We start from the raw sequence: 21,167 nt of genomic DNA, 5'->3' as shown, positions 1-21,167 counted from the left end.
CCACAAGATACCACTGCATACCCAAAAGAGTGGCTAAAGCTAAAATGACTGACAATATCAAGTGTTGACAAGGGTGTAGAACATTTGGAAGTTTCATACATTGATGGTGGAAATGCAAAATGGTGGAGCCATTTTGTAAAATAACATGGTCATATTTCCTAATGTCAAATATACACTTTTCATATGACCCAGCAATTCCGTTCCTAAAGAAGGAAAACATATGCCCACACACAAATGTGTATACAGATGTTCATAGCAGCATTATTCATAATAATCCAAACCTGGAAGCAAATCAAACGTCCATCAATTGGTGAATGGATAAACAAAGTATGGTATATGCTGCATCCATACTATGGATTAATACTTAATCTATTAATTGTTACTTAATACAATAAATGAAAAATTAATTTAAAAAATTGGTGAATCTCAGAAACATCATGTTCAAATGAAAGAAGTAAAACACAAAATACTTCATATTATACAATACTAAGTATATGAAATTCCAGCAAAGGCAAAACTATAATGACATGAAGATCGGTGGTTACCTGGGGCTGGCAGTTAGATGTGGGGAAAGACAGCATGGGGCATGAAGACACCATTCATGGTGAGGAGACTGCTTTCCATACTGATTATGGTGGTGAGTACACGACTGTATACAACTACCAAAGTTCAACGTACTATACACTTAAAATTGGTGAGTTCTATTGTATGTAAATAACATCTTAATAAACAAAAAAAGGGAAAAAGAATTTTTTAATAAAAAAGAATGTGAAGATCTAGAAAGATCTAAAATAGATACATAAATCTTTTAAATTTTATAAGAGGTAGGATTTTAGCAGAACAAAAACAAGCTTTTAACAACAAAAAACTTCTGCTGCTTTGAAAATGTTCTCAGCTATCAACATAAACTAACATGAGAAGACCTTTGATAACATCCTATGCTGTTTATAAATAATAAATAAATTCAAAACAACACATGTCAATTTTACCACAGTCCCTTCCCAGAGACAGAAAGGAAATATCAACACAGTCAGTCCCCAAAGACAAACACTGGACACTTACATTAACACACACACACACACACACAGAGAGAGAGAGAGAGAGAAAGAGAGAGAGAGAGAAACCAAAAACCAAAAAACAAAACTACACAGTTTAAAGAGATAATCAAAACTGATGAAAAAATTTTAATTTCTTGATAAAAAGACAATGCGAAGACCCCATGGGAAAATGTTCTGTGCTGCAACGGACATGATAATCTACCAGTAATCTCTACAATGTATAAGTAAGGGTGTTTCTTGGCAACCTCTTCCTTATCTCCACTTCTTTTTCCTTTAATCAGTAACTCTACTAAACCAGCCTAATATACTTTAAATTATCCTTTAAGTTTTCTCTAAATGTTTCTTTACTTCAGATTGAGTATGACAATGCAAGAAATGCAAGACAATGAGTTTGCTGAAGGTGAGGTTTAAGCTGCACTTTCAACTAAGCATGGAGAGACGACCAGTTAAATATCTTGATGATTTTAGAAGAGAAAGCACAGCTATAGGCCACATTCTTCATATTAGGAAGAAAATAGAGACTGCTAATGAGAAAAAAATTTCCTTGGCTATTATTGGTCAGCATACAGAAGGCTGCAAAAAGTTGTTGATTGTGTCTTTCAGGGCCTCTGGGGACTTTGAAAACCTCTCCATACCCAAGATTGCCCTCCAGAATCATGTCTCCATTGCTGATGAATGGGGCCTCATCCTAGTGGTGTGGCTAAGGGAAACTTTAAGAATAACTGTCTGTGCATCTTGTGGCTGGAACAGACATGGACAAGAGCCTTGAAATGTGCAGTGTAAGGTGCTGGACTCCCTGGGCCTGGAGCAGAACACCTGGCCTTTGTCCTGGCTCTACCACCCATCATTCGTGCAACCTGAACCTCAGCCTCCCTATCTTTAAAATAGACAGTCCAGGTACTCTACCACCATAGAGAACACATCAAGAACCTAGTAAGGCAGTACACGTTGCAAGCATCCTGACAATCATGTAGTATAATGTTTTACAACACAGAAATTATTTTTTGACACTATTAAGTTTTTAAACTAAAAAATTATTTTTAGAATGTGTATCAAATAGACATTGTGCTAGGCAGTGAAGATTATGAAGAATAACATATAATTCCTATAAACTAAAAGGACTCTCCTACAATTCAATACCAAAAAACTAATAACCTAGTTTAAAAATGGGCTAAGGACCTAAATAGACATTTCTCCAAAGAAGACATACAAATGGCCAATAGGTACATGAAAAAATGCTCAATGTCACTAACCATCAGGGAAATGCAAATCAAAACCACAATGTGGTATCACCTCACACCTGCTGGGATGGCTATTATAAAAAAACAAAAAACACCAAAAGACAAGTGTTGGTGAGGATGTGGGGAAAACTGGAACCCCTGTACACAGCTGGCAGAAATGCAAATGATACAACTATGGAAAACAGTATGGAGGTTCCTCAAAAAATTAAAAATAGAACTAACATGATCTGGCAATCTCACTATTGGGTATACATCCAAAAGAAATGAATCAGGATCTCAGAGAAGTCTCGGCACTCTCACGTCACTGCAGTGTTATTTGCAATAGCCAACACGCGGAAACAACCTACGTGCCCATCGATAGATAAAGGGATGAAGAAAATGTGGTCCATGCATACAACGCAATACTATTCAGCCCTTCAAAAAGAAAGACATTTTGTAATATGCGACAACGTGGATGAAACATGAGGACCTATATGCTAAGTGAAACAAGCCAGTCACAAAAAGACAAATACTGCATGATTCCACTTATACGAGGTATATAAGATGGTTAATTTCAAAGAATCAGAGAGTAAAATGGTGGTTGCTAGGGGCTGGGGGCAGAGGAAAAAGGAGAGTTAAAAATCAGCAGGCATAAAGTTTCAGTTAAGCAAGATCAATAAGCGCCAGAGATTCGCTGCACAACCCCCTACCTACAGTCAACAATAACATACTGTAACTGAAACATTTAAGAGGGGAGCTCTCATAAATAAAGTCAGGACTGACTCAGGAAAAAGGTTGGGCCAGGACTTAAATGAGTAAGATTTCCTAGAAGAAGGGATATGTGAGTGAAAGAGGGGATATAATTGGAAGAAACTGCATGTGGTTATGCAAAGCTATCTTTTAAGAGCACAGACACAGGCCGGGTGCGGTAGCTCACGCCTGTTATCCCAGCACTCTGGGCGGATCACGAGGTCAGAAGATCGAGACCATCCTGGCTAACATGGTGAAATCCCGTCTGTACCAAAAACACAAAAAAATTAGCCGGGTGGGGTGACAGGCGCCTGTAGTCCCAGCTACTCGGGAGGCTGAGGCAGGAGAATGGCGTGAACCCAGGAGGTGGAGCTTGCAGTGAGCCAAGATCGCGCCACGGCACTCTAGTCTGGGCGACAGTGCGAGATTCCATCTCAAAACAAAACAAAAAAAAGAGCATAGACACTAAAGTTATGCTACCTACATTTGAATCCTGTCTCCACTACTTTTCAGCTGGTGTTCCTGGCAAATTACAGTCATGTGGTGCTTAACGAAAAGGACACATTCTGAGAAATGTGTTGTTATGTGATTTGGTCATCGTGTGAACATTATAGAATGTACTTACACAAACCTAGATGAGATATATATTTTTATTTATATATATTTTTTTCATACAGAAAATCAGGTGTTCCAGCACCATGACTGAATATCAGTCATTTCCCCTACTCGATCTGCAGTGCCAACACTGATTGCCATACACCAAGTTTCTACCTATGCTCCATTAGAATCCACAGGGCCACCACTGAATACGCACTCTGTTGCTGACCAAAACGTTGTTATGCAGTGCATGACTTAGTTAATTTCCCTGTGCCTCAGTTTCTTCATCTATAAAATAGGGAGAATAGTCCCGAGTTCTTCGGGTTTTTATAAGGACTAATTAAAATAATATTTGTAAAGTGCTTAGAAAAGAGTACTATTAGTCAGCTTTTTCTAAGTTATACTGTGGTAACAAATTATCCCAAATTTCAGTAGCTTATAACAAAGATTTATTTCTTGTTCACACTACATGTTGGTACAACCCTGCTCCATTTGACTTCTTCATTCTGGAGTCTGAGGAGCAGACCCTCTCTGGGCCCTGCCTTTCCCATGTCAAAGGGGACAGAGCAATGGTGGAACCAGGCAGTGGCTCTTCAAGCTTCTGCCTAGATGAAGCATTTGTCACTTCTGCTCATATTTTAGTGGCTAGTGTAAGTCAAAGAACAAAACCTGATGTCAACAGGGCACGCAGAGGCCCTATAGGGACGGCTTCAGTAGACAGGGGCAGAACATATTTTGACCAAATATATTTGAACAAACAAAAATACTAGACCAAAAAATCTACCACAAGTGTCTGGTACATAGTGCTGTGTGTTTGTTAAAGAAAAATACATGTTTGCACAATGACACGGAATCCTGAAAGTGGATGTTTGGGAACAGTAAAATATTGAGTGTCATTGGAGTGTATGGTTCACAGAAGTGACAGGGGTAGGTGAGGAGGTCACATTTTGAAAGGCTTTGAAAGGAGGCTAGATTTTTGCCTACAGGTAGAACATAAGTTGCAACAATAAAGTTTTATAGCTATTTTTATAAATTTTATAAGTCAATTCTATCTGCCAGCTTTATTAAGACAATGGCATCATTTCATTTATTCTGCACTGAACATTTAGAAATCACATGTCGACTGGTCACTACCTCCCTGTGTTAACAATGGCCTACAACACCATTTGTCATCCTGGGCCTGAGTTGCAATTGCCACAAGGAAGAATATATTAATAGAAGCCTTCTTCCAGTCGGTCCCAGCTCCCGGTTGTCAGGACAGGGAAAGGTGGCATAGAGAGGGAGGGAAGAAAAAGGAGAGAAGGGAGTGCATATGGATGAGTCAACATGAATGTGAGTGTGTGGGGGGTGTACAATGGACAAGCATATCACACTTGCTATTTTAATTATAAAATACCCTCCAAATTTGGATGTTTCCAAAGGACTCATCTTCAACTTCTACACATGGTCCTTTTACAAGTCCCACCACCCTCATGGCTTTGGTCAGCCTTGAAATTTTTGTTTGTTTGTTTTTTGTAGAAACAGGGTTTTGCCATGTTGCCTAGGCTGGTGTTGAACTCTTGGGCTCAAGCGATCCACCTGCCTCAGTCTCTCAAAGAGCTGGGATTCCAGGCATGAGCCACTGTATCCGGTTAGCCTTGATTTTTCTTTGCAGCTTCTGTCGTCATTTTCAATAAACTACTAGAAAATAATCCAAATCTAAGTTTAACTGGGAGGCTTGTGCATCAGAGGAGTTATCTGACCTGCTACCTATACCTCTCTTTGGTCAATGGAGAAGCAATCTAAGGGAAAGAAGGTTAAGTAGGAGAAAAGGAAGCACGGAGAGAAGAGAGTTGGGCACAAGCAGAGGCGGCGCAAAGGAACCCGCACCTACCATCCCTTGCCCAGAAGCAGGCCAAGGCCTCAAAACATACTCTAGGGATGCTTACACTTCCACAGCAGGTTATGCTGTTTCCATTTGTTCACAGTTACTTTAAGACAGTAGTGTGGGTTTTTTTGTTTGTCTTTAAAAGTACTACAGAGGGAAGAGAGAAAGGGAAATCACAGCCCGCAAATGAGCTGTCCTGACTCCCTCCAGATGGCTCATTTTCCCTATCCCCGTCCTATGATCTACAAACCCTGATAAGGCTTCTGTAATCCGGCACCATCGTAAAGTGTTTCTTCTTGAAGTGCTTTAAAGATCCCCACTGCTTACAGAAAATAATCCAAACTCAGACCACATTCAAAGTCCCAGATCTTACTTTTGGGTGTAACAGATTTTTTTTTTCCTACACTAAGGCTGCTGGATCAGAAATAATCAAAGTCTGATATACTGTACCCAAGTAACAAATGCAGGAAATGGGTACAGTGAAGGGCTGCATTGAAGGGAGAAGTCTGAGGAATATAGCCTGTTAATTCACTCTCAAACAGCTTGAAAGAGGTTCAAGTAAAGATAAATGTGTGAACTGTAATAAAAAGAAAAATCGGCAAAAGAAGGCTCTTTCTATTTTAATCATGCCAGAATCAGATCAGTCCTGAGGCCTCAGCTTTTGAGAATTAGGGTGCATCCCTGTGGTAATGACTCAGTACTATGATTCATAAAATTGCAGAAAATGAAGAAGTTCTGGGATGTAGATGGCTCAAAAGCTCTCTGCAGAACCACAAAAAGAATTTAAATGAAGTTCAGTAAGTAAGCAATGCTTTAAGGAAAAGAAAAGTATTAATGTGTAACAAAATTAGTGGAATTATGAATATATAAAGACTGACTTCAATTTTTGAAGGTCTCTCACCAGACATTAAGAACAGTTAATACAGTCACTGAAATGTTGAAGTATTTGTTTAAACTGATATATGTCACTTGGCTGTAATAGCCAAGCTTTCCAATTACAATTTTGCAACATTTCATGAAAAGTCCTATTTTAAATACTAAATGTTTGCATTAAAAATCAGAACTGTCAAAGGAGGAAAAAGGCAACATAAAAACATTTATCAATGATACATGTGAATAATCTTATAGTAATCTTTAAGTACAAGGGAATCCCCCTCACCTTTCCTGGGCAGCAGCTGGGGTCTCTACCGGATAACAAAATAGAACTGAGGTCTGACAGCCATCCTTGGCAAACTAACTTACTATTGCTCCTGTAAGCTAAAAACTGTCCTCCCTCAACTCAGAAAAATGATTTAGTTATTTTCTGTGATATCACTGAAGATAAAAAGTGGTCAACTTACTAGTAAAATACTGTACTGACATAATTTATCAATCTTCTATTTTAATCAGTGGAATGCTTTAAAGTCATATATTCAAAGACATCTATAATTATGCAAGAATAAGGGACACCGAGGAGAGATTAAAAACTAGTCTAGGCCAGGCGTGGTGGCTCACGTCTATAATCGCAGCACTTTGGGTGGCTGAGGTGGACGGATTCCCTGATGTCAGGAGTTCCAGACCAGCCTGGCCAACATGGTGAAACCTCGTCTCTACTGAATATACAAAAAAAGTAGCCAGACGTGGTGGCATGCACCTGCAATCCCAGCTACTCGGGAGGCTGAGGCACGAGAATCGCTTGAACCAGGGAGGCAGTGGTTGCAGTGAGCCAAGATCGTGTTACTGCACTCCAGCCTGGGTGACAGAGCAAGCCTGTCTTTAAAAAAAAAAAAAAAAAAAAAAAAAAAAAACTAGCCTAAACAAAATAAATCAACCAGTACCTAGCTAAATAAAATAAGCTCAATCCAAAGTTGGCAGCTTTCCAGAAAAGCATGAGTAAAGTTTTTGGTTTCTATGACAGCAAATAACAAATTACTTATGCTTCATACAAATCTCTTTGTTTAAAAAATACTCTTTCTCTTAAAAAACACGTTAATTGCCAGATTGAAATAAAATCACTGCTTAACACACATGGTTAAGTGAATTACTGGTTTCAATACTAAAACATGAAATCTCATCAATGGGTTTTGTAACATTTCCCAAAACACTGAATATCATCTATGATTATAATTATCTGTGCATTTCTTTTGCATAGTAAGAATTTTATTTTGTTTGTATTTTATTCAGCATAATATCTCCCCAAAAAGGGAAGTCACTTGATCTATAAAGGAAGAGGGGAAGTCATGTTGAGCAAGAGCCATCTGGAATAGGCAGTCTGTGGCTTTGTGAATCTCAGGCTTGCATCCTATAGTCAGTGGTGTGCAAATCAAACACTCACAAATAATACTGATACTCTCTTTTACAATCTTCCTTATCTAAAGTATGCCACATCACAGTAAATATTTCATAATAAAAATGAGAATTTTCTAGACAAAAAAAGAAAATGTTCCTTAAGTTCAAAACAAGCACCAACATTTATGGTACAGAACATAGGAAAACTGGCTATGATTCATGAATATTAATTATTTTAAATAAACACAGTCATCTAATTATGGTAAAATAATAATAAAGAACAAGGTTAATATGAAGATTTATCAGATTTTTTTGTCATAGAAGGTTGCTAACTTTGGCTGAATAAATGACTGTAAAAGGCTCAGAAATGTTTATTATTAGCAGGGTTCTTCAAAATGCTACATCATCTTTGAATTATATTCCAAACACACTGTAATTCTATTCGTGCTTCTGAAACAAGGAATTTTTTTTTTTGTCAAGAATTTTATTTTAAACGTCTGATTCCTTTTAAAAACTAAAAACAGGTTTTTAATTTTTTAATTAAAAAATTAAATTTTTTTTAAATTTAATTAAATTAACTAAATTAACCCACTACCTGTTAAACATGTGTACTGGAAAAGACTATGATCTTAACATACAATTTTAGATTTTAAAAAGACTACAAAGAGATGAAAAATGCAACCTCCAATTCTAGTGCACTGAATGTCACACAATGAAACTTTCTGAAGAGACAGCAAGCACTAAAAGCCAGGAGTCTAAAAAAAGAATAAAGAAAGAAAATGGAATGTGTTTAAAAAAACTGAGTCACATAAGAGTTACTAAAGAAGGGGACAAATATTGAGAGTAAAAGAATTAATAGTAACTAACACAATGAAGGCATATATAATAAGGTACTTCAATATTTGAATGCTTTTGGAAAATACTTAAAACAGAACTCAAAACCATTACTGCTAAGTGAAACAAATATGCCATGGAAGAAATAGTACATCCTTAGGCAGCTCTCATGATCAAAGCAATGAGCTCCTTCTTTGCTGTTCTCAGGTTGGTTAAGTCTTCCTCAGTCACGCAGCAGTACTAACTGCGTGAGCCTAGACTTGGGAGAGTCTGGCACCTGTGTCCCAGAGAATCAGTCTAATTCCAGGATGGCCCTAAGCCACCACAAGTCTCAAAAATACCAGACGGATAGCTCAGGCATTTTGAAGACTTCACAGCAGGGTTTAGTTCTGTGGTCCTGAAGCCAAATCAGGTATCTGGGCAGATGTGAAAATTTTTAGGGAGGAGAAAACAAAGTGACTTGGAGCCCCAGAATCTTGGCTGCAAGCATATCAGCCATGGGGAACGAAGGCATAGTTTTAAGCAAAGAATGAACACAGAAAAGGAATAATAAAGAGAGCTTAAAGGAAGAAGAGGGGTAAGCAGGCACACAGGATGACACACTGGCCCCAAATACCAGTCATTCACCCAAGAAACAAGGATAGTGATAATTTACTTGAAATGTATGTAGTCCTTGTAGTGAAATGTGTATTATTATGAATCCATTCTGTCATTTTTAGTCTTTTCCAAGAAAGAAATTAAAACTATGCTCTATAACCCCTAGTTAAAATTTATTTTTATAAATCTGGAGGTTCAAATTTAAGTCATGGATGGAGAATAAAACTCCATTTCATGCTCTAATTTCTTTTTAAATACCTCATAGAGAATTTAGGACAAATGCTTATTATTAAAATAAATACAATAGCATGGGCAAGATGAAAAAATTCCAGCACACATACTGAGGCTGCTTGGTTCATTCCCTTCTTCCATGATGAGTCTTTGGGTCAGGTACAACCCACCTGACTTTCCAGTCGCCATTTTTTCTCCCTCGTGTGACAATATCTTTTTACAAAATGAGCAGACTATCTCTCCTTATTTTTAGTAAGTCCAACTTCTTCACATTCAGGCTTTTTTTTTTTTTTTCTATGATTTAAAAACGATAACACTGACAAGAAATCCAGCTAAAACTTTCATCAAAATTACCTTGAAAGCACAGACTGGCCTCCCTTGTCTCAATTTTCCATGTGACTGGCCTTTTTTTTTTTTTTTTTTTTTTTTTTTTGAGACGGAGTCTCGCTCAGTCGCCCAGACTGGAGTGCAGTGGCGCCACCTCGGCTCACTCACTGCAAGCTCTGCCTCCCGGGTTCACGCCATTCTCCTGCCTCAGCCTCCTGAGTAGCTGGGACTACAGGCGCCCGCCACCGCGCCCGGCTAATTTTTTTGTATTTTTAGCAGAGATGGGGTTTCATCATGTCAGCCAGGATGGTCTCCACCTCCTGACCTCGTGATCCACCCGCCTCGGCCTCCCAAAGTGCTGGGATTACAGGCGCGAGCCAACGTGCCCGGCCGTGACTGGCCCTTTTTAATCACTACAGAAGTAGCATTGAGCCAGACCTGCCATGGTTAAACGAATGTTGAGAGCCGGGTGCAGTGGCTCATGCCTGTAATCCCAGCACTTTGGGAGGCTGAGGAGGGCAGATCACCTGAGGTCGGGAGTTCGAGACCAGCCTGACCAACATGGAGAAACCCCATCTCTACTAAAAATGCAAAATTAGCCGGGCGTGGTGGCGCATGCCTGTAATCCCAGCTACTCAGTCTCCTGTGGCAGGAGAATCACTTGAACCCAGGAGGCAGACGTTGTGGTGAGCTGAGATTGCACCACTGCACTCCAGCTTGGGCAACAAGAGCGAAATTCTGTCTCAAAAAAAAGAATGGTGAGACAGTTGAATATGATGCACCATCTAAATAGGACAATTTTCCTAATGTTTTTACAGGAGAGAGAGAGAATTGGGTATAAAAAGGTAGTCACACTTACAAGTCCACTTATGGCTACAATCCAGATGTAGGAACCAGAGGTGAAAAGCTATAAAAGAAAAAAAAAAGGCAACTAAAAATAAAATTCACTTATTTTTACATAACTACAGTCATGACCATTTATATAAAGTATTAACTATATATGCCATAATACAGAGAAGCAAATGGAAAATTAGTAAATATCAACTGTTATTTAAAAGAAAATTGTATATTAATTTTTTTTATTCAGACATCAGACTTTGTATAGCCTAAAACAAGTTGAACCTGGCCCACACCCCATGCAAAGAAAAATAAGTGAAACCAAAGTATGATGTTATTTATAAACTTCAACTGACTTAAAGTAAAATACTACATATAAAGAAATTATTAGAATTAACAACATACAAAACAGGTAATCACCATCCCATGCTTGGCAATGATGTGATATTTATGTAAATAACTTTCTCATTTTAATTTCTTAACATTGTTACCCTAAATTTAGATGGGAAGAACCCTGCCAGCCTACTTAGGTCTATATTCAACGGTAACTTTCTCAAGTGTTGATATTCTCATTCTAGTTCACCCAAGGAAGAGCAAACTAAATCACAGTAATGAAGTTAATCAATGGCAAAGTAATTAGAATTAGATCTCATGAAATTCTTCCCTTTGTTTTCCAAATAGTTTATATCTTAGAGTTGTACTCAGGGTAATTTAAAAAAAAAATCATAAGGACTCTGAAAATGTTCCTGCAACAAAGAAATGATTTGTGGGTTATTGTTGGTTAATTTTTAGAACTTTAGATTGGGGGTTTACTTCTGATTGTAGAGGAAAAGGCAGGATACTCAGGCAGGACAGCCCAGGTTCATCGCTGGCATTGTGCTAGATGAAAACCTCAAAGTTCTGCACACTTACCAAAGACACACAGAAAGAAGACAGACACAAAAGGTAAGAGTTGACATACTCACACAGAGAAGCTGGCAAGCTTTGCTCTAGTGATAGGCTCACTTAGAAATGTGCACTGGCTGCGACTTTAAATTTGAACCTTTGATGTAGCACGGACGTTTGTTCAGTGGAAATGACTCTGATAATAATGATGGGAACCATGTAGACAAATATTTTGCTGTAGTTTTCTTCTACAAATAGAAGGAATAACAGACTAGCTAACACTTTCTATGTGTCAGGCATTGCTCTCAAGGCACTTCAGCAAGACCCAGTGGTTAAGCAATTTGCTGCAGGTCAACAGCCAGCAGGTGGTGGGCTGGAGTGTATCCAGGACTGCCTCCACAGTCATGCTCTCCACTCTTCCATGTCTCATATGCAAGTAAAAAGAGCATCTCATTTTGTCATTAAAAAAGTAATTTCCTCTGGGTTCTGAAGCCTCTCATTGCCTGTGTGGTCGCCAGTATGTCTGCCTACATCTTGCCAGTGTCTGTGTGTTTTCTCATGGCTGGGCTCCTTGAGGACAGGGGCTACATCTCACTCAGTGGGTGATACTGATTTAAGTATCGGATGGCTTGAGAGCCCATAACATCATAGCCCATTGCACAGGGCATGATGTTATGGGCTGTCAAGTCATCGGATACTTAAATGAGTCTTAAGCATTTTGGCTCTTCCGATTATGATTCAAGTCTTCATTCATTCATTCATTCATTCACTCATTCAACAATGTCCCTAGTTGTAATGGGGAGAGAAAAAGGCACAGAAACACATGCAAAGACTTGGAGGGGAGGGAGGCAGGCAGAGGATGTACACTTTAGCAATAAGGAGTTCAGTTACACTCCTTCAAAGTGGGCACAAGTGGGAGTTGACACCAGACAGGCAAGAAGAACCCTGCATGCCATTCATGCTAAGGACCTAGATTCTATCAAGGAGCCAATGAGGCATCTCCACCTCTATTTTCTGATCTCCACAATTACTTTTCCACCAACCTACTACAATGGCCCTGTGACAAAGGCCATGCTGTGTCTCTTTATCCAACTAAGATCCCCTTTCCCCGAGAGATTAAACATAATACTTATTTTGCTTTATGCCAAAAACAAAACAAAACAAGAAATACATTCACAATCTCAGAAAAATGAATGGTGGTAGCTACAGAGACATAAATTATTAATTAATAGTAACCAATTGACTTAGCTCTTATTATCTGTTCAGATTACACTAAACACTTCATGCTATCCTTCAAATACCTCTATAAGGTAGATATTATCATCCCCACTTGATAGATGGGGAAATGGGGGTTCAGAAAAGGTAAGTGACAAAGCAAATCATTACCAGACCAAGTCATTAAACCAAAACCCAATGACTTGGCTCCAAAGACTTTCCACAATGCCACACTGAACTCCTACTCCACAATTAATAAAACAGTGTTTTCATTCTCAAAGATTCTACATAGCTTTAGAGTTGGAAGAACTATACAGTCAATGTGAGGCTCAGAGGGGTTCCAAGACTCAACCCAAGTCTCATGGCTGGAGAGAGGCAAGATAGGACTAGAACTTGGGTCTCCTGAGCAAGGTCTGGAGTGCTCTTCAAATTCCACATGGCCTCTGTTATAACAGCTTTAAAAATATTAAATCTGCTATAGCAAATCCTACTCATAAGAATCAACTGCAGAAACGGGCTATTTGGTTACACGGATATCAGGTAGGATCAGGGGGGCGTTTAACAGTACTAGGGTTGAGAGATGGAGAATAAACAGATTTCATGAGAAACGGTTGTAAAAGTGGTAAGAAAACGCCCCAGATGAGCCATTGATAACACATGACAGCAGACTGGAGAAGTGAGAGGAAATGCTAAAGGTTAAAAGGGGAGGGAGGAAGGCATTCTGAAGCGACTCTAGTATCCGGTTATATGTGCGTGGGATAAGGAATGTTATGAGTATTAATCAGTGGATCAAAAGGCCAAGCGACACATGGTGACACAGGAAGCTGTAGAATAAAACTACATCAAAAGCCGTGAGAGTAAAAGAAAAGTGACAAGTAGTACAGATAGAAAACTGAAAATCATTCTCCTACCACAGACCTGGAGCCCAGCAGGGAGAAACTGACATTCGCTGAGGATTGGCAAAGAAGCTTTTCAAATGTAAGCTGGACAGTAGTACTCTAGCAGTCTTCACAGCAAACCATTTAGCAAATGGTGACACTACCATCACAGCTACACAAACAAGGAAATAATGAAGCTGACAATGCTTCTTGAAAACTCCAAAGCTCGGGTTGGTAGAGCACACTCTTCTTCAGAGCTTTATTTGCGACACTGTATTCAATAAATTAATTTTGACACTGATTTTCTACTTTCTACTTTTTGATTGTTCTCATTTGTTTCCACTTCATACTATGATTGTTAAAAAGCACTCACATGCAATTGTACACGAAATGAAAACATTTTCCACAGATACAAATTACAGTGAAAGCTCTTATCAGATTTCTAAAGACTATGAAAGTATTCTAGTACCTTCTATACCTTGATGTTCTTGTTCTGTAACACTTCCTTTAAACATTTGATATAGATCATGAAGCCAAGATTATGGGGGGAAAAAAACCATTGTTTTCAAGGAGATCAAATGAGAGAAAGACCAAAAAAACCGATCCGGTTAAAGAAAAGTGAACATAAAAATGCATACTGTACCTGTAGTCCCAATATATAAATCAATGTCTTGTTTGTGATGGACAACGGGCCCAGAATTTGTGCCACTTGGACTCTTGGTATGGAGCAGTAAAATGGTACAAACAGAGCAAACACAGGTGCCAGGCTATGCAAACAAATAAAAAAAAATCACTATAATAGTGAATTTTAAACACCAATGGCAGATGTATCTTTGAAGTAACACTGCTTATAATTTTATTTCAGTCTGAAAGCATAGTCTTAGATATACACATTGATTTCCAAATACGCATCATGTCCAAAATAATTTGTACAGAACACTTTATGAAAACTCTAATCATTCTATCCTTATTGCCCCTCCTGAAACCACCACAAAGAAGTGGTTCAGCACCTACTAATTGTGAGAAAAGTGGAGGCAATGTTTTCTTCCCAGGTATTACTAAAATCTAATGAGAAACTAGACAAACCAAAAGCAGCAAACATTAGAATTCTTCACAGTCAAATCCAAAAGCCTCATCTCAGGCCCTGTCTAGTGATCTGTCACCATGGCTCTGACACGGTTCACCTCTGGCCCTCCCTTCCTCACATTCCTTCCTCCCTTTGTCTGAAACCCTGTTTCTCAGTGGCTGACCAGCGATTTCTTACACCACTCTTCTGGCTTCTCCATGGTTCCATTATAGCCTTTTCTTCTTGCTCACTCATCTGCTCATATAATCTCAACCCTTTCTATAGCTTGGGCTAAGAAAATGAAGTGAGACCTAAAACTGCCTGCCCATTTCTGAATGTCAATTTGACACCTTCACCTTGACAGATTCAAAAGTCCTATGTGTCTTTCTACTTACAGTCTTGCTTCTCTCTGATCCATTTCTTAACATTGTTGGCAGTATTCTCTTCCTAAAACACAACTCTGATCACATCACTCCCTTGCTTAAAAACCCTTCCTTCCGGCTGGGTATGAGCGGTGGCTCATGCCTGTAATCCCAGCACTTTGGGAGGCCAAGGCGGGTGGATCACAAGGTCAGGAGATCGAGACCATCCTGGCTAACACGGTATAACCCCATCTCTACTAAAAATACAAAAAATTAGCCGGGCATGGTGGCGGGCACCTGCAGTCCCAACTACTACTTGGGAGGCTGAGGCAGGAGAATGGCGTGAATCCGAGAGGCGGAGCTTGCAATAAGCCAAGATTGCACCACTGCACTCTAGCCTGGACGACAGAGCGAGACTGTCTCAAAAACAAAAAACAAAAAACAGAAACAAACAAAAAAGACCTTCCTTCCATAGGCTCCAGTATCCAAAGATAAAATGCTTCATAAAGATGTGATGGCAAAGTGCCCCAGTTCGCTCTCATCACTGCAGATTGTTACCACTGTCCTCCTCTCTGCTTCCCCTCATCTGGACCATCACACACAAGGCCCCCTCAAAAATCCACACAGCTGCTCCTTGAATACGCTGGCTGCTTTGACTCTCCACTGATGCAGGTTCTGCTTTCCACTTTCAGTCCTAGGAAACTCAGCTTGTGCAACACTGCTCAGCTCTTCCCACAAGACTTCTCTGACTCCTCCTGGCAGCTGGTGGCTTTCCTTATGGCCCCCAAGCTATGTCAGTTTCACTGCTGCAATGAATCAGTGAATCAAATGCGTGCCGAGGATGTCACAGCAGGACGCCCGGCATAGGAGCTACAACTATGTCCAAGAGAAAGAAGCAGTCCTTGACCTCAAGGAACTCATCACAGGACTGAAATCTTACATTCCTACAAGTGCTGGGCAGGTAATATGAATGAGTAGAGTGGTTTGGGCACAAACTTGCCCCCGTTTTTCATTAAACACTTGGCTTAATTACTCAGTCTGTTTTATTTTCCCACTTTTGGGAAAATGGCACCAGAAAAAAAAAGAATTATTTCATTATCACAAGAAAAATGCAAAAAATATGTTTCACTTCTACAAAGAACTGTCCTTGGTGCCATTTTGTGGAAACACAGGACCCTCCTGGCCTCTTGTGCAATATCTCATCCTTGATAGAGACCATGTTATTCTGAAAAATGCACTGTCCTCTCAATTCTACTATTAAAAACAAAATCAAACCAAAATATAACAAACACAAAACAAATGTGATAAATGGCAGCTGCATCAACAGCTATCAACACAGACGCAGCAAATGCTAGAACAGGGAAAACTCCAGCTGATAAGGCCTCAGCGAAGGCACTGTGACAGGACTGGAGACACAGAGATGCCAGATACACCTGGCTGGCCATCCAGTGAGAAGGATGGCAGGGACCGGGTGGCAGACGGAGGTGCACATCACAGCGGGCTCCTACCGCCACTTGCCCAGTCTAGAATTCCTCACGTATCAGACCTTCCTCCCAGGCTGAGCACCCCAGGACAGGGAAGAAGAGGCAGTCCTAGTTCTCCTAGCACCTGGCACAATGCTTGACACAGTTTAGGAGCTCACTACATTTAGGGCCACAAAATAATCCTTATTCTAGAACAACTGTTATGACTCACATTTGAATTGACTATACAGAGTTCTCAAAAACCTCAGATTATTAATTCGGAGAGAAAGCATCATATTTTATCTAGCTTTGCCTAATGCAGATTCTTATACACAATCCATATTCAATATTGGTTGGATTTTTTTAAATTAACAAAGCAGTTTTTAAACACTACACAAAATAACTGCTTTTGTCCAATTACAAACCCAAGCACAATTGATTAAAACAGCTGGGCCTTCTTTTCATGGAAAAGTATGAGTTAGTCACTCCTGGGCATAAATCCTCCAATGCCTCCCCACCTACAATCATGAAAAAGACGTTCCAGGCCCTGAGTCTCCATCCCCATCCTGATCCTGTGCTCCGCAGGACAGCAACTTCTCAGAGAAGCCCTCCCTGACTGCCCCATTTCAAACCACACCTCCCACCCTCTCAGCCTTCCCCCTCTGCATTCTCTATTCTCTTCCTGACTTTCTTCCCCCACAGCACTTACAGCCTTCTCATCACTGCCAGCTATCGTCTATCTTAAAAGTAGAATGGAAGCTTCACACAGACGGGGATTTTGGTCTGTTTTGTTTGCTGTTTTATCCCCACTGTCTAGAATTGTGCCTGGCATAGAGTAAGGTTTCAATAAATATTTGCAGAAGAAATGAATTTTCCTTTAAAACAGTAAAACCATACAGCAGAACTTGCCTTTTGTTTTAAAAAGCCCCCTTCCTTTTTATCATTTTTAATGGGATTAAAACATATGGTTTCATATGTAGCTCAAAATATGGTCTGCTCTCTTGGTGATTATGAAACCCTACCTGGGGAGCCAATTGCACCAGAGGTCTCTTACCACAGAACATGCCCTTCGAGTTGCTTAATTCATAGAAGTTCTGTTCACATTTAGTAATAAAGTACAAATAATGATGTTATAACTAAATAATCTAAAGCAGAGTTCTTGTTTGAGGTTACATTTCAATGTAAACTAAAAAAATACTGGTAGAAATTTTAATGACCACTGTTTACATTTCACATACCAATAGAAGTTTAAAAATTCCTTAAAAAATACTAATCACTGTATAATTTTAAACGATGACTAAATACTAGGCCACATATACACATTTCAGAACAAAACTACACAGGCTGTTCTGTAGAAATTTTCCATTGCTATTTCTATACACACAGACTTCACAAAGTACCATAATGTTATTAGTCATTGACCAGTCTTTTTCTTTTCCTTATTTTATGACAACATCTGTTCTTTATACTGTCAACAGTAATTCAGTTTGACCTTTTTTCATACTGTGAAGAACTACCTTCTGGAAGCCCTTTCTGGCTTAAGCAGATGAGGCTGTAGTACAGAAAAGAGAAAGCAGGTTATAAACATTTCATCCATCCTGTCTTTTTTTCTTTTATTTTCTTAAGACAGGGTATCTGTCTGTCACCCAAGCTGGAGTAGAGCGCAGTGGCACAATCACGGCTCACTGTAGCCTCTAATTCCTAATCTTCTCGCCTCAGCCTCCAGAGTAACTGGGACTACAGGTGTGAGCCACCACACCTGGCTAATTTTTAAACTTTTTTTAGAAACAGGGTCTCGCTGTGTTGCCCACACTGATCTCAGTCTCCTGGCATCAGGCAATCCTCCTGCCTCAGCCTTCTGAACTGCTGGGATTACAGGTGTGAGCCATTGCTAATTCATCCTTTAATATCACTAATACTTACAGAGCATCTACTGCTACATATTCATGATTGCACTCGATAGAAAACATAAAATAAAATAACACAGACGCCTGTTCAGGTTGCAAATGTCCATTTCACTTCTTCCACAGAAAAGGTCACTGGATGTGGTGGCTCACACCTGTAATCCTAGCACTTTGGGAAGCCAAGGCAGGCAGATGGCTTGAGCTCAGGAGAGTTTGAGACCAGCCTAGGCAACATAATGAGACCTTGTTTCCACAATAAATAAATAAATAAATAAATGAATAAACAAACAAACAAAAATTAGCTGGATGTGGTGGCATGTGCCTATAGCCCCAGCTACTTAGGAGGCTGAGGTGGGAGGGTCACTTGAGCCCAGGAGGCAGAGGTTGCAGTAAGCCAAGATTGTGCCACTGCACTCCAGCCTGGTCAACAGGGTGAGACCCTGTCTCAGACAAACAAACAAAAAAACAAAAAACTGTAAAGATCAACTCTACTTTTACAGTACAATCGCAACTCAAGAAACCCTGGTAACTTTCAACAGCAATAAAACAAGGTTTGTGAGCTTATGAAATGATCTAAAATACAGCTTCAGTGGCCTCTTACAGGATAATGACCCCATCACCTCTTCATCTGTCTGACTACTCTGATATCAAAAAAAAAGGGGCTGGGCACGGTGGCTCATGCCTGTAACGCCAGCACTTTGGGAGGCCAAGGCAGGTGGATCATGAGTTCAAGAGATGGAGACCATCCTGGCCAACATGGTGAAACCCTGTCTCTACTAAAAATACAAAAATTAGCTAGGCTGAGGCAGAAGAATCGCTTGAACCCGGGAGGTGGAGGCTGTAGTGAGCCAAGATCACGCCACTGCACTCCAGCCTGGAGAGAGTGACACTCCATCTAAAAAATAAAAATAAAAAATAAAAAATAAAAATAAAGTGGGGGGACAGATCCAGTTTGTCAGAGGAATTACTTTAACTAGTTGAGTCCTTCACTATATAAAAATGTTTTACTTAATATAACTATTCAAAATTAAAAGCTAAAACCCCACCAGAATGGTCTTTCAACAAACTGAAAAATTTATCAACAGTGTCTTCTTCAAGTACTCTGCAGTCTAAGTTTTGCTTTTTGTTTGTTTGTTTGTTTGTTTTGAGACGGAGTCTCGCTCTGTCGCCCAGGCTGGAGTACAGTGGTGCCATCTCAGCTCACTGCAAGCTCCGCCTCCCGGGTTCACGCTGTTCTCCTGCCTCAGCCTCCAGAGTAGCTGGGACTACAGGCGCCCACCACCACGCCTGGCTAATTTTTTGTATTTTTAGTAGAGACGGGGTTTCACCGTGTTAGCCAGGATGGTCTCGATCTCCTGTCCTCGTGATCCACCTGCCTTGGCCTCCCAAAGCGCTGGGATTACAGGCGTGACCCACCGTGTCCGGCCTGCAGTCTAAGTTTTAAATGAACTAGTTCTAGAATATGATGTCATGTTTATCCACCAAGTCATAAAACCTCTGTAACACCCCCTCATAGAATTTTTGTACTAGGAATTACCTTGGAGATCATTTAGTTCAATACCTTTAGTTTATACACAGAGAGGTGGTAGCCCAAAGAATTCAGCTGACTTACTTGATGCTCTTTCTTGTGTCTGACAATGTTTCTCCATACTCTCAGCATTTTAGAGGTTAGAAGAACCTAATGACATCTGTGGGAGGCAAAAGCTACTCGACTATTTTTACAGAATCCTGGAGCAGAAAGGTCTCTGAGGTCACAGAGTTACAAATTCCTATCAAATGATTCAATTCTGTCTACATCATCCCTCAAAATCAACATCAAGTTTACACAAGCATCTAAATAAGAAACAGCATACTCCATTTTTTAAAATAATCACAACTTTTGGGAATGACTCTCATCTTCTGATCCGAAAGCTATCTCCAGTAACTTCTTACTGGCCCTCGCGCTAGTCTTTGGAGTTAGGAAGACTGACATAAGCAATGTAAACACTTTTCTATGAGAGTTTCCACAAGCATAAGGATAATGACCCTAGGCCTACAACGCATACACATCCCCAGCTTATTTAATCAGTTCTCCTAAGACCTGCTATCCAGGCCCCTCACTGCCACAGCTGTCATCTACGTCATTCGTAAAATGCAGCACCCAGAAGTGGCTGGGAATGGCCAGATCAGTCCTGACTAAGTGTAAAATCACCTCTCCTGATCTGAGCGCTGCGTATCTGGTAATTTAGCCTACAAATAAACTGCATTCTGACAGATATGTTATGCTGTTGGTTTAAACTGAGTCAACTAAAACTATGAGGTGAATGGCGTAAGTCTCTTTCATCCTGTGCTGAAGAGGCTGGATTTTATCTATAGTGGGCTTCCCTTCAACTGTTTCCCCATTATTCAAGTACTCACGAAGTCACTGACTCAGGCAGCCTCTCGACTGAAAACGGCGACTAATTCTGTTCACTCCACATCCTGGACTGTCATTCTCCCTCACACCACAGAAATCTGTTTCTTTCATAAGCTGTGGATAAGGTAGAATGTGTAAACTACTCCCTGATACCAAGTTTCCAGGTAAAAAGCACTGTCAAAGTTGACATTGTTTTCCTTAAAACATTAAAAAACCCACACGTTTACACAGAAAATCAATAAAAAATCATCAGTAACTTGGTCCTTTTTTTTTGGTTAAGGTTTATTGCTTCAGTCTCTTTCAAAGAATTTTTTGATACTTAAACCTTTACAGAAAAATTTATAAAGTTCCACAGGTATCAACAATTCATAAATTCCAAGGGGCTTTTGGATAGTCGTTTTTTGTTTTTTTTA

At 39.8% G+C, this 21,167-nt stretch overlaps 1 protein-coding gene across 3 annotated transcripts in view; it reads right to left on the bottom strand.

Moving 5' to 3' along the window:
• The window catches only part of UBAC2 (UBA domain containing 2), a 187,162-nt gene that overhangs the window by 59,203 nt on the left and 106,792 nt on the right, over positions 1-21,167 (bottom strand). For all 3 annotated transcript variants that reach the window (XM_025363995.1, XM_025363993.1, XM_025363996.1), the window contains 2 exons: positions 14,208-14,331; positions 10,609-10,656 (listed from right to left, as the gene is read on the bottom strand). In XM_025363995.1, coding sequence (XP_025219780.1) covers positions 10,609-10,656; positions 14,208-14,331 — 172 coding nt within the window. The remainder of the gene's footprint in view (positions 1-10,608; positions 10,657-14,207; positions 14,332-21,167) is intronic.

Source organism: Theropithecus gelada, chromosome 17, assembly GCF_003255815.1.
Source record: "Theropithecus gelada isolate Dixy chromosome 17, Tgel_1.0, whole genome shotgun sequence".
NCBI classification, from domain to species: domain Eukaryota; kingdom Metazoa; phylum Chordata; class Mammalia; order Primates; family Cercopithecidae; genus Theropithecus; species Theropithecus gelada.
This window is presented reverse-complemented; position numbering and strand designations above follow the sequence as displayed.